This window comes from Gaeumannomyces tritici (genome assembly GCF_000145635.1).
Source record: "Gaeumannomyces tritici R3-111a-1 unplaced genomic scaffold supercont2.4, whole genome shotgun sequence".
Taxonomy (NCBI): Eukaryota; Fungi; Ascomycota; class Sordariomycetes; order Magnaporthales; family Magnaporthaceae; genus Gaeumannomyces; species Gaeumannomyces tritici.
Window position 1 is genome coordinate 1,131,526 of NW_008804548.1, and position 13,496 is coordinate 1,145,021.

At 57.4% G+C, this 13,496-nt stretch overlaps 4 protein-coding genes across 4 annotated transcripts; 3 read left to right on the plus strand and 1 right to left on the minus strand.

The window, feature by feature from the left end:
- Positions 1–440: 440 nt before the first annotated feature.
- On the plus strand, positions 441–2,888 carry GGTG_07806 (adenylosuccinate lyase). The gene is made up of 7 exons (XM_009225633.1): positions 441–646; positions 707–771; positions 845–883; positions 944–1,015; positions 1,101–1,145; positions 1,237–1,931; positions 2,028–2,888. Exons 1-7 carry the CDS (start codon positions 598–600, stop codon positions 2,518–2,520), a joined length of 1,458 nt encoding a protein of 485 aa, XP_009223897.1. The 5' UTR covers positions 441–597; the 3' UTR covers positions 2,521–2,888.
- A 2,300-nt stretch (positions 2,889–5,188) lies between these two features.
- GGTG_07807 (hypothetical protein) lies at positions 5,189–9,111 on the plus strand. Its single transcript, XM_009225634.1, has 8 exons — positions 5,189–5,920; positions 6,000–6,076; positions 6,162–6,357; positions 6,446–6,730; positions 6,806–6,985; positions 7,053–7,414; positions 7,507–7,658; positions 7,733–9,111. Exons 1-8 carry the CDS (start codon positions 5,797–5,799, stop codon positions 8,691–8,693), a joined length of 2,337 nt encoding a protein of 778 aa, XP_009223898.1. The 5' UTR covers positions 5,189–5,796; the 3' UTR covers positions 8,694–9,111.
- A 1,301-nt stretch (positions 9,112–10,412) lies between these two features.
- GGTG_07808 (endoglucanase) lies at positions 10,413–11,869 on the plus strand (the record flags this gene model as incomplete). Its single annotated transcript, XM_009225635.1, has 6 exons — positions 10,413–10,626; positions 10,774–10,861; positions 10,946–11,047; positions 11,283–11,325; positions 11,414–11,456; positions 11,598–11,869. 6 exons carry the CDS (start codon positions 10,413–10,415, stop codon positions 11,867–11,869), a joined length of 762 nt encoding a protein of 253 aa, XP_009223899.1.
- Positions 11,870–12,182: 313 nt separating this feature from the next.
- GGTG_07809 (hypothetical protein) lies at positions 12,183–12,763 on the minus strand (the record flags this gene model as incomplete). The annotated part of the gene is made up of 3 exons (XM_009225636.1): positions 12,183–12,330; positions 12,635–12,690; positions 12,743–12,763. 3 exons carry the CDS (start codon positions 12,761–12,763, stop codon positions 12,183–12,185), a joined length of 225 nt encoding a protein of 74 aa, XP_009223900.1.
- Between the last annotated feature and the right edge of the window lie 733 nt (positions 12,764–13,496).

Below are 13,496 nucleotides of genomic sequence, written 5' to 3' on the forward strand. Positions count from 1 at the left end.
CCCACCCAGCCAGCCAAATACGCTAGATCAAACTTTGCAAAGCTGAGACAATCAGACACACATCAGGCACTCATGGATACGTTAAACAATTGAGTGCACTACGCGCTGTTGAGGTAGTCCAATTAGGGGAAGTGACAGCACAGCTCGAGGTACATATTCACGAGACTGTTCTTGCCCGCTCTCAGTTGTGCCCAAATGCTGGATTGAGCTTCAGCTCATGGTCGTGCCTGAATGAGGTGACTGACTGACTGCCCTGGACCTGGACCCAGTCAGTCACCCGCGACGTCCCGAGTTCGCAGCCCGCTCCGCCGAATTGGCCAATCACCGCCTGCCCTAAACTGCAGCTCCAGCCGTGCAAGCCTTTTCAACCCCTCCACCCCACCCGCAAAACGCCGCAAAACGCCGGCAGAATAAATCTGATATGGCCGGCACAGCGGAGGCGGGCCACTAGCATCAGATGGTTTAACTGCGCTGCCTACCAACCTATCTCCCAGGCATTTGAATAGATAACTGATCGCTATCCTCCCGGACAAGGATCTTTCGCTCTCAGACACCCGATCTATTTCGACACCTCCAAGACCCAAGTCCCCATCCAACATGGCAAACTACGACCAGTACCAGACGCCGCTGGGCATGCGCTATGCCAGTAGGTCACAGCGATCCCGTTCGCCCCGCGAATCGGCACGACTAATACCTCTGTACCTAGGCAAGGAAATGCTCCAGCTGTTCTCCCCTCGGAGTCGCGCCAACACCTGGAGGCAGCTCTGGATCGTAAATACACAACTCTACTCTTTGCCGTGTATCTCTTGTAGACTGGAAGTGGCTCCACACTGACATAAAGCAGCACCTTGCCGAGGCCGAGCACGAACTGGGCCTGCCTCAGGTGAGTGAACTTCAAGTCTCAACTCGGGTGAGGCCGACTTGGATGCTAACTGAAGACTAGGTCACAGCTGAGAAAATCGCCGAGCTCAAGGCCAACGCCTACGTGAGCGATGAGGCTTTCGAGGTCATTCGCGTATGTCTCCCTAGCCCATTTCCTCTTGTTGTGATAGTCAGGCCGGGCTTTGCCGCACAGGCGCAAATAGCTCACCTGTCGATAGGTCGAAGAGAAGATCCGACGCCACGATGTCATGGCCAACGTCCACGTATGTGAAACCTTGCCCACCCCCGCGGCCATCTGATGCTACACTGATAGCATTCTAGAGGTAAACTGAATGCGGGCTGACCAGTGAGCAGGCTTACGGGAAAGAGGCTCCCAACGCAGCTGGCATCATCCATCTCGGCGCGACGTCCTGCTATGTCACCGACAATGCCGAGCTGATCTTTATCAAGAAGGGCCTGGAACTGCTCCTGCCCAAGCTCGCCAAGGTTGTCAGCAACCTGCAGAAATTTGCCCTCAAGTACAAGGACGTCCCGACCCTTGGCTTCACCCACCTCCAGCCGGCCCAGCTTATCACGGTGGGCAAGCGCGCGTGCCAGTGGATCCAGGAGCTCGTGATGGACCTCGAGGACATCGAGCATGTTCTCGCCAACCTCCGCCTGCGCGGCATCCAGGGAACCACGGGCACCAAGGCCTCGTTCATGGAGCTGTTCGAGGGTGACGAGGTCAAGGTGAACAAGCTCAACGACATCCTGTGTGGAAAGCTGGGCTTCGGTGGCGTCTATGACATCTCGACGCAGACGTACACCCGCAAGGTCGACCTGCGCATAGCCAACGCGCTTTCGGCCTTTGGTGCCACGGCCGAGCGCATCAGCCTCGACATCCGCCACCTGGCCAACTGGAAGGAGATCGAGGAGCCCTTTGAGGCCGGCCAGATCGGCTCATCCGCCATGGCCTACAAGCGTAACCCCATGCGTAGCGAGCGCATAACCAGTCTTGGCCGCAAGCTGTCGACCCTCAACGCCAACTTCACCAAGACATTTGAGGTCCAGTGAGTCTAACTTGGGCCCCCTTCCCTACCCCCGCGCATCCTGATGCCGTCTGTGCTGGGGGCACTTTGCTCTTTGCTGACGCGAGAGATGGGCAGGATGATGGAACGCACGCTCGACGACTCGGCCATCAGGCGCATCGACATTCCCGAGATGTTCTTGCTCGCGGACGCAATACTGATCTCGCTCGACAACGTGACGGACGGCCTGGTCGTGTACCCAGCCACCATCCGCAGTCGTGTGATGCAGGAGCTCCCCTTCATGGCGACTGAGAACATCATTATGAAGCTAGTAGCCAAGGGCGCTTCGAGGCAGGAGGCGCACGAGGAGATCCGCGTGCTGTCGCACCAGGCTTCACACGCGGTCAAGATGGAGGGCAAGGCCAATGACCTGATCGAGCGCATCCGCGACACGGCTTACTTTGCGCCCGTTCATGCCGAGCTCGACGCGATGCTCGACCCGGCCCTGTTCACCGGTTGCTCCCAGTCCATTGTGGAACGGTACTGTGGCCACGACGGTGCTGTAGAAAAGGCACTGGCCCCCTACAAGCAGCATATCGCGTCCGCCGCCACGGCTGAGCTGTCAGTCTAGCTTGACGACTATTGGGCTGCGAATCGAGTCGCAGGATCAAGGCGCCCAGCACGACACTCGGAAGAAAGGGCAGAAACAAGAAAGCGAAAAAGAAAAAGAAAAAGAAAAGTGCGAAGGGGCTCAACTAGCTCAAGGAGAGGGCAGCCCGGTTGTTTTTAAAGGCCAAATTTTCTCTCCATGCTTTTCAAGGAATATGGCGTTGGGTGCTAGAAAATTTCGAGAGTTTAGTTCACGCGGGAAGGGGAAATGTTGATGCAGGTGGTCAAAAGCAGAACATAAAAATAAAAAAATAAAAAAGGAAAAATTCACTGCGAACATGCAGCAGCAGCAGAGCAGCTCGGCCTGCATTTGCCCAGCGTATTTGCCAGAATCAGCTGCAGGGTTTTCTGGTGCTCCAGCGGAAAGTGCAGGCCCCCGTCTATTGATGTGGCTGCTCGATTGGCCGGCACTGGGGCCTTGGGCTCTGCGATTGCGTGCTGTGATTTGAGCGGGCGGACCCGACTGCCAGCGCACAAGTCATTAGCCCGGGGGGTAGCAACAGCGGACATGCAGCAAAGTGGACTCCAGTCAATGGCAGACTGGAACATGAAAGACACGAGCACAGGCGACTGCGCCTGGCGGCTACTGGGGGGCATCGAGGGTCGCGCCCCAGCAGCCAGACCAGAATCTGCACCCCCCATGCAGCCCACAGCATGCTCAACGTGCTGATTGTGCGAACAGCCGCCCCGAGTCCGCCCGCTACCCCAGAATTTTGCGGCGGGTTTCGGTTCCCAATCACCTCACCCTTTTCCACATTGATCCCTGGCGGACAATCTTTTGGCGCGTTTTTTTTTTTTCTTCTTTTCTATCGGCCAATTTGCTGCGTCCGTCCAAAAATGTGCACGCTGCCAAGGAACGTCGCTGCAGCTAACTACCTCTAGCTCGCTTTGATTAGATCGTATGAGTATGAGGATACTTTTCCTCCCCGCGCTAGGCACGCGAAGACGAGCGTTCAGAATGTTGTGCTGCTACATCCCCTAATCCGGATATGTAGTAGGCAGCGTGCGCTTCGCTCATGCAAAAGACGAACCACGCTTGAGGTGGGAGGATTAGGGGGGGACCGTTCAGAACCTCCGCCGCCCCTCGCTACAGTATGTGACAGGCGGAACCATCGACGCTCGTGCGTCGACGGACTGCGACCCTTCGGCTCGCCTTCGCGCCAGAAGACTTGGGTACTGCTAAAGGTTTTGTGACCGACGGGTGGGCGCCCATCTCGGGGGGAGGCTGGTGTGTCACCTGTGCTGCGTGCGTGGGCTGGTCGGGCTCTTTGCCTCTCCTAGCCGTATCTAGCTATACTACTAGTATCCAGTTATACTCTGAGTAGGACGCCCATGTGCAGCCAAGATGGCCTACCAGAGGCGGCAAAACAAGGATATAGCAGCGCATCAACGGCGCGCGACCTCGCTAAACCGCAGCCTTCCTCGAGCGTCCCGCTCATGTCACAGCGTCCCCTTGCCGCAGCGGTGTTGTAAAGCGTCCCAGCTGTTGCGCCTCCGAGTTTTGAGCACTGATGCGATAAACGTGCAGGGACAGGGGGCCGCACAGCAGGTTTCATTGTGCTCAATACAAATGGAAGCTGCATGTGCCGATGGATTACCGCGTTCGCGTCCTATGTATATGGATACCTAGGTAGATATGTCCTTTCCTCGTCCCATCCATCCTTTCCTGTTGTTTCTCTGCCCTATTTCACATCACTTTCCTTTGCTTCCTCCCTGCACACGTCTTGATACGAAGTAGCCCAACACGGCAATGCACAGCTAGTTCAGGTGAATGCATGCCAGGAGCAGCAAGGGCAAGCCATCTCATGCGCCATAGATGTCTCGATGAGGACTCAGCGCGCCGGATTCTGCAGAGTGAAAAACGGGCTCCTATGCCAGCCGGCCACTCAAAGTTGTTTGAAAGGCATGCTCGTAAAAGCAAACGCGCCGGCATTGCTGCATCGGGCTCGAATAGTCGGGCAGCGTGCGCGAGCGCGCGTGGCGGTGGGTTTGGGCGTCGCGCGACAAGAAACGTCAACAAACGGCGGCGGGGTAGGCCTTGGGAGCTTGGAGCTTGGGACAGACGCAAATCAGCGACCAGCCGGGTCCGCCGACCAGGGTCGCGCGCTTCCGCGGTGCCATTGGCTGGCGGCAGTTCGCGCGCTTGATACAGCATGCGAGTGGCGACCTCGTGTGTTTTGTTGTGTTTTTTTTTTTTTTGCGACGGGATCCTTAGTGGCGCCTGGACTGAACAGGGGTCGGTTTGGCATCGTGCGACCCCACCTTGAAACCCGCCAGCGGGAATGCCCCTCACAGCAGCCCCTCTTGGAGCTGTCTGCTGGCGGACCCCTCAATCCCCCCAGGACGTTCCAATTGGAAAGCTCCATGCCTCTCCCACCGACTTGACCCAGTGGAGGAAGAGCCGAGCTGACGTTTTCTCTGCGTGCCTGCTTCTTTCTCCATATTAAAAGCGTTTCTCCGTTGGTGACGTTTCTTGGCGATTCGGTTGATAAAAAGGAGGAGGCTAGACCGACAGCTGTGGGTGCTTGGTCTGGACGGGATATAGCTTCCTGTCGGTAAAGGTGGCGAGGAGGTGGGCCTCTAGGTGCCGCCGGCACATGCCCTGGACCAGATGGTAGAGGCTGGATGCCTCCCGGCGTCGCTTGTGAAGGTCCGCTTGTTTTAAAGGCAGAGAAATCCTGACCGGCGGCCGCCAGCTGAGAGACGGACGGCACATGCATGCTGTCTCTGCTGCCCCGCCAAGCTTGGGAGGTCCAGGCGAGCGTGGACAGAGGGGGCATCAGTACCTTCGTGTTGCATTCCTTGGTTTTGCCCTCAATGCGTGACAGTCAAGCACACAGACGGGCTGCCGTCCGTTGTCTCCTGGGGTGACCGAGGTGACGTCGGATCGTCCAAGGAATGGCTGTCTGGTTTCCGGTTTGTGGGGATTTTACCAGGCCGGAGCTCCCCCTTACTTGGTTCTTACTTGGTTCCAACACGGGCTGGCCAGGTAGCGGCTGGAATTGGTGTTTGCTTTAAATCCTGCCCCTCTCCTCTGTCCCCTCGCCACCTCTCCATCTGTTCCTCCTCACTTCCGCCCTCGGCTGCATTGCGCCTGCCATTGCCATTGCCGCTGCTCTCCAAATTGAGCTTGTCACCACAACTTTTCTTCGCCCATCAACTACTGTCTAACCAGACCAAGGCCATAGCTGCCAACTGACGCCCCAAGCTTAGCTAGTCCTTACGATACCGCCCAGCCATGGCGTTTGCCAACCATAGCCCCCTGATCGTGGGGATCCTCCTCCTCTTCGCCTTTGCGCCGGGTGTAGCTGCCTTCGGCGCGGGGAACATCGCGAGCATCTCCAAGATTGAGGGCCAGAACTGTGAGATATATCCACCTCTCGCCGGGCCGCCTTGCTACGTAGTGGGCGATGGATCTGACAGGGGATATTTGTTTTCTAGGGCGCCACGGAGATATCGAGGATGCTCTTCTCAAGCTTGTCATGGCCAGCGCCGCCGGCGGCAACAAATTTGGCAAGGTTGGTAGTCTCAACTCCCGCGCGCTGTCCACCGACGCCTAGACAAGAGGGAATGCAAGCTGTACTGACACACGGTGATACCCAGCTTGACGTCAGCCGCGTCTATTTCGGCAACTGGCTCCGCGACTACAGCCAGGCCATCGATGTCGGAACCGTCAAGAATGTCTCGGCCGAGGCTATTCGCCTCCTCTTGTGCGTCCTGGGTTTCCTGACCTTCGGATACGGCTCGCGCGAGTTCGAAGTCACGGCCGACCGTCTTGGCTGCTACCGCCCTGAGGATCGTAAGCTTCTTCCGTACCCCATCGCACATCTCCCAGATATCCCCCACGTCACTATGAAGTACTGACCAGATCCCCTTTCCGGTATCAGACATCGACAACCCCAAGAACTATGCCGATAACCAGGATGCCACCCGGTACGACCGCCGGCTTCGTGGCCCCGTAGACGAGAGCGTCGAGCTGGCTGTTGATGAGGAGACGGGCTTAAAGAACTACATCGCCAACGAGAGGGCTGGGATTATGACCAGCGCCCAGCACGTGAGGAATCTGTTCGGCAGGTGCATCGAGCTTGGGCGCTCGTACGGACGCAACCGGAACAAGGCCGAGCTCTACGAGGCCCTACGGCTGCTCGGCACTGGCCTTCACTGCCTAGAAGGTGGGTTGACACAAGCCCCCGTTGCAACAAAGTGAAGGCTCTTGAACTGACCTTTGACCGGCGGGGATGGGATAGACTACTTCGCCCATTCCAACTATGCGGAGCTCGCTCTGATTGAGATGGGTGAGAGGGATGTGTTTCCGCACGTTGGCCGTAACACTCAGCTCCGGATTCCTGGTGCCCGGCACTCTGTGTACCCTGCTGTCACGGGCACCTTTGGTGGGGTTGACTTTCTGCACTCGGTGACAGGAGAAGGTTAGCGCCCCTTTTTGATTCTACCTGGCTGCCGGCTTCCACGTGGAAATGCTAATCCCCTTGCCAGTGTCGGACAAGCTCACCCAAAACGAGATCCAGGAGCTCGAAGCGACCCTTGACAACAACAAGCGAAATGACAACAGTGGCCTCAAGGATCTCCTTGACAAACTTCCTCCCGGCCTCATCGGCGGGGACAAGAAGGATAGGCTCGATGAGATCCAGGAGAACAACGCTGCCGCTCAGATGGAACAGATGAACGTCTCGCCGCGTGAGCCAGAGGAGTTCACCCGGCAGGTGCAGCAGGTCTTTGGACAGATCATGCCCGTCATCGAGTTCCACGACGAGATTTTCCAGAACATCTCGCAGGCGCTTGAGAATATCCCCATTCTGCCTCAGATCCTCGAGCAGTTCCAGGAGCAGATGTCCATGGTCCGTTGCTACACTATCTTACCGGAATCCTTAGCTACGACACTGGCCACCGGGCCCTTGACGTATGTGGCTAACTATTGGCATAATGACAGTGGGTGTTTACTCAAATCGCGCCCTTTGTTCTACCGATTATCCGGCAGATCAAGAACGAGCTCAAGACGGGCTCCTCCGAGATTATCGAGAGCAGCAAGAACGAGCAACATATCGTGTTTGAGGACGACAATTCGACCGACCCTACACATTCGTAAGTGACCTCCGGGAGTCATGCCTCGGGCTTGGTCTGCTTGGTTTGCGAGCACGGAACTGACAACCGCGCAGGATGCTCTCCAAGGATCACTTCACAAACATCCTGAACGAGGTTGCGGGCAAGACGGCGAAGAAGGTCGTGGAATGGGTGGTGCCGCAGATCATGCAGGCTTGGGACGACCATAACATGGACGTCGGTCGGCTTATGAACCGCATCATCTCGGGTGTGCTTCATCATCCTGCCCAGCGCGATCAGGGACGAGACGGAGCGGAGGAAGGCAGAAGCATCATCTTCCGCTCTGTCGAAGAGTGGTGGAATGGCATGGACGAGGGCGCCAAGGACGAATACCGCCGCAAGCTGTCGCGTGAGGGAGTCGAGAATGGTCAGAACCACAAGGAAGGCCAGCACGATTCGGGACACGGCTGCGGCAAGCCGCTCGGTATGCACAAGAACTTCGAGACAGGCGGCGGCACCATGGAGGACCGCATCGCTCACGCTGCGGCCGGCGCTCTCCTCGGCGGTGTCACATCGGGAATTTCCGAAATCGTGAAGCAAGGCTCAGGGGGCCAAATCAACATACCAGCCTATCAATCCCAGCAGTCCAACTACTCCGGAAACTCGGGAGAGGGCAGCGGCATCAGCAGCTTCATCGGTAACCTCCTGGGCGGCCTCAACAAGGAGGAGACGTCTTCCTCGTCGAGAAGCTACGACCGAGAGGACGGCGGAAACACTCAGTCCTATTCGCAATATGGCCGATCCGACTCGGGCGATAGGTACGGCCAGGCGGAGTACAGCCAGACAGACTACGACGATGGTAGCCAGCGGAGCGAGTACCGCCGGTACGAGCAGCGGGAGACATCTGGCGGGTATGAGGAGCGGTCCGAGAGGCGCCATGAGAGCAACCGAGGGCAGGAGGACGAGGAGGAGGACGAGGAGGAGTCTAGGGGAGGTGGCGGTTTTGGGGACTTCATTGAGGGTGTGGCCAGGGAGACGAGCCGTTGGGCTGAAGAGGACCGTGACCGTGGCTACTAGAGCCTTGACTAAAGCCGTTGCGACATGGCATCTTCAGTCTCTGGCATTTGGCAGGTACACGAGCTCATCAGTGGGAGGACTAAAAGCGCGACTTGGGGGCTTGATATACCACTAAGCTCCTTCTGGGCGGGGAAAGACGATGAGTAGATGCTAGCATCGCTTGGTGCCTGTTTACGGGGAAATAGGCAATTCAACGACATCGGAAGCAGGTCTGGCTGATAAGATGGGAGAAGCGATAGCACATGCCACGAGACTATGCAAAGGCACGCGTAATGGGCTGTCGTCAGAAGGTGGCCGTGCACAATGAGAGAAGGAGGGATACCCAGGCATCATGGAGTGCTAGGATTATGCAAAAGTGAAGAGACATTCTTGTTTTCCCGGCTGAGTGGTAGGGTGCTCTACTACAGTTAGCTTACCCCATTCTCCATCATCAACAGGATCAGCCCCGGTAGTCATGAGCTGGAGGCATGTTTCCTCCACGGGCTATCTGGCCGACTGCCGGCTGCCGACTGTGCCGGAGAGGGCGCACCCTGGAAGATGATGACACTATCTCGAGAGAATCGTTTCCTAACCCTTGGGGATTGAACCGAGGCGGCCGGATACCCAGCCCTCGCTCCCGGCAGAAACGTGCTCTGCCCAGGCCCCTTGCAAGGCCTTATTCACTTGGTGGTGCCACCTCGGCTGGCCATCTTTTCTTGGGACAAGAGTCGGGGGTTGGGAATGGAGGATGACGAGCAAGGAGAATAAAAAAGAAAATACTCAAATCAAGACCGACTCGTCCGGGTAATTCATCTGGGTAATTCGGGCGGCCTTTCCACCCCCCACACACGGGGAGCTCAGGCTCGGCATGGACGGGGTTGCTGGACCGTAAAGGAAAACGGCAGCGATGGCGCCGGCAGAACCCCACCCTGATCGACCTCGCCCAAAAGGGGTAAACGGGACCAAGGCTGGCGTTGCTTTGCGGGCCGGCTGGTCATCTGCGTCAGAAATCCGGGGAGTGTCTATTTTTTTTCTTCTTTTTTCTTTCGTTTTTGCTTTGCTCGGGAATTGCGGCCATGAGCCGCTGGGACTAGGCTGCGCGACCTCCAGCTTTCGTGCTCGCTTGGCTGTGGTATGGGCGGGACGTAAATAGGGTTTGGTTTACCCTGATAGGTCTGCTGGCCATAGTGTTGGTAAATATTGTCAGATATAGATGGGTGGGTGTTGACGGCGGGTGGTGGTGCAAATCAAGCACCATGAGGAGGGTCGACTTCCGATGCGAGTGGGTGGGAGCGGGTAGGGAGGGGGGTCGTGGGCTCTGTCCCCCGAAGATTTACATAAGAAGCGGCAAGCCAGTATAAATGTGATAATCCCTATGCTCTGCTTTCTGCGGGCTGCCTTTCAGTTGCTACTATACGTGTCGCGTCCTGGCAGAGGCTGTCGTGTAAGTGTTGTCCAAACATCCCCCCAATGACGGCTCATCTCCCACTGCAGCAGCGGTTTTCGGGTTACCTTTTAGGAATCCAGCTCTGGCGGAAGTCAGACGGACCAAAAAGAAGAACCAAGCCCAAGCAATACATGAAGGGAAAACATAGTGTTTGGGAAGTGGTGATGTGAATGGAGAACAATGGATACTAGGGAGAAACAGGTCTCATAAGCTAACATGCTCTTGGTCTCCGGGTAGATATAAAACTAAACGAATACCCCCCCACAGGCTCGAGCAAAGCACCCGGGCCAACAATGCAGATTCCCGTCGCGGCACTGCTGGGCATCGTGCCGGCCTACCTGGCAGCAACAGCAGCAGCACAGGGCTCGCAGGGCAGCGGTGCGACGACGAGGTACTGGGACTGCTGCAAGCCGTCGTGCGGGTGGCCCAAGAAGGGGAACCTGGTCAGGGGCCCGGTGCAGACGTGCGACCGGGGCGACAGCCCGCTCAGCGACGGCGGGAACACCCGTGAGCCCGCACCCTCTCTCTGTGCTATCATAGGTCAACCAGGGGATGGCGGTGGGGGGTTGGTCGTGGAGGGTTCCCCGGCGAGCTTGACAAGAGGGCAAAAACAAAGATATGATCTACTAACCATGAGGGGAAAAAAAAACCTAGGTTCCGGCTGCGACAGCGGCGGCAACGCCTTCATGTGCTCTAGCCAGGAGCCGTTTGCCACCAACGCGACGCACTCGTTTGGCTTTGCGTGAGTCCATGCCGCGGGCTGAAGAGGGAGGGGGAGAGTAGCATCCAGTGACAAGAAGGGAAGGGATTTCTGACTTGCAAGCAGGGCCGTCCGGATCGCGGGCAAGCAGGAGACGGACTGGTGCTGCGCGTGCTACGAGCTGACGTTTACGAGCGGGCCGGTGTCTGGGAAGAAGATGATAGGTGCGTTTTTTTCTTTTGTTTATACCCTTACTTTCCCCCCGGATTGGATTCCTCCTCAAACCGCCCTACACAGGGTTCCTGATGAATGCCCGTACTTGCTGACTCGACCGTGTTGAAAAAAAAACCAGTCCAAGCCACGTGAGAAAGCCGTGTTATTCCCTTGGCCTCGATCTCGATATCCGCGGGGACCCGAAGGGGTGGGTGCCTCACGAGATGCTAACTCTGGCGAACCGAAACAGCAACACGGGCGGTGATCTCGGTCAGAACCACTTTGACCTTGCGGTACGTCTTTGGGATTCAGCGCTCCTGACAAGCAAAGGAGTGAAAACAAGGGCGAGACTGACGGGCTTTTGTCAAAAACCAACAACAGATCCCTGGAGGTGGAGTCGGGATATTCAACGCATGCACGAACCGTAAGTCGAGAGTTTTCCTCGTGCCCCCCTCCGTGTAGTCGACAATACACATTATCCCGATCGAAAGGGGGCAGAGTCAGTTCTATAAACAAAAAGCTCTCTCTCTAACCCGTCACTGCAACCACCACAACCACCCATCAGAATACGGAGCGCCCTCCAACGGCTGGGGCGAGCGGTACGGCGGGGTGCGGTCGCGGGCCGACTGCAACAGCTTCCCGGCCAAGCTCAAGGCGGGCTGCCTCTGGCGGTTCGACTGGTTCGGCGGGGCCGACAACCCGGGCGTCAGCTTCAGGCAGGTCGCGTGCCCGGCGGCGCTCACGGCCAAGAGCGGCTGCGTCCGCCAGCGCGACGTCATGGACCAGACGCCGACGGGGCCCGAGTCCCTACCGACCTGGACGCCGGGAAGCGGCTAGGCGAGCCGCAGGTCCAGGGTTGTTGTTGTTGTTATGAGGGGAGATGCAGATGCTGTGGGAGGAGGGAAGGGAGGGAGGGAGGCCCCTTGTCGTCGACGCGGAGCCAATCTGTCCTCGAAGCCTAGTGCTCCTGGGGATGACCTTGGAGCCAGAGGGGCGATGGAATCACGGAGACGGGACAGAGAGTGCCGAGAGTGCCAGAGAGTTGACTTCGGATTGCTCACAGGAGTGTAGGTTTGCCGAGACTATAGTTTACCTGACTATTCGAACATCTGTTTACGACAACAAAGCCAGGTGCATACACGTCTTCCCCTCACAGCGTTTCGAGCATATATCCATCTCTCTCCTTGCGCTCCTCACCATCGATTCGGGGCTCCTCGTAAAGCGGGAATGTGGCGCCTGGCTTTCCGAAACGTGGGCACGCGCTCGCCGCGGCTTCGTCGTTGGCCGAGGGGTAGCGCCTGGTGTGAGGCGCGAGTCAGGACGCTGCCGCTTTGTCGCTGGCGTCGGGGGTTTGTCGGTCCGGTCGCCTCGTTTCGATGCCCGCAATCAAATCCGCACAGCGTCAAGTTGTCTGTTGCGCTCCTTGATATTTTTCTTCGTCCCGAGCCCGGGGCAGTCGTCGAGCCTTGATTAAAACCAGGCTGAATTGCATGTGTTGATCGATAGGTTGCATGTTTTGACTTGTCGACGTCGCTGCCTAGCCTACTGTTGCACGCGCCATGTTTCTAGCAAACAACGACCATGGGTCCGAATCCACCTTACCTTGCACGCTTGGCATGATCGACCGGCTCTAGGGAGGCAAAAGGCAAACAAGCTTTCTAGTGCCCACCTCCCACGGATCAGGCACGCGACCCACGACTTCTTTTTTACCCCGTCACCGTGGCAAGCCATTCCAGCTGTGCTCCTTCCAGTCGTCCTCCTGGGTCTATCTCTCTTTTGGCTGTTTGGTGGCTTTTCGTGACGGAACCATCGGAATCCATATCGAATCCCATTTCCACAAGGCCCCCAAGTAAAGCTTGTCAGACCTTGCTTCGTCATGACGGACCTTGGTGGGCTTGACTTTGGGTCACTGACTGGCGACGGCCTGCTTGCCCGGCCACTTTGCGACACAGCGGGGCTCTGACATCGATTCGAACCGTGGGCTGTTGCTACCCAAACAAGACAAAAAAAGAAGAGCCCTGGTCGCATAGCAGGACCGACCTACGGACGGCACGCGGCTCATGCCCCATAGTGTGACGATGCAACGACGCCAGCCCCCACCCTCAAAGCAGGCGTTTGCTGGCTGGCCTGGCCCGTTCCCAGCCTGACTTATTCTCCTGCAGCATCAATCTCCCCCAGGCCCTCGGACAGATTACCCTCGTGCCCGGGAAGAAAAAGAAGAAGGAGAAAACAGACGACGAGTTGGGGCTGTGTACTTGTGTACTGCCATGCACTGTCCCGTCCGTCTTGTGCTCTCATCGTCTCATTTGATTATTTTCGGTGTAGCGTCCCAAGTCCTGGGCCAAAGCTTCGCTGTTTTGTCTCTGCTCCCCGCCCTGCTATTGGCTCAACTGCTGAGTCGGCGAGCTAGGGTGCCGGTTGTCCGAAAAGCCGCCCCACCTGCTCGGCGAAAGGGCAGCTGCCT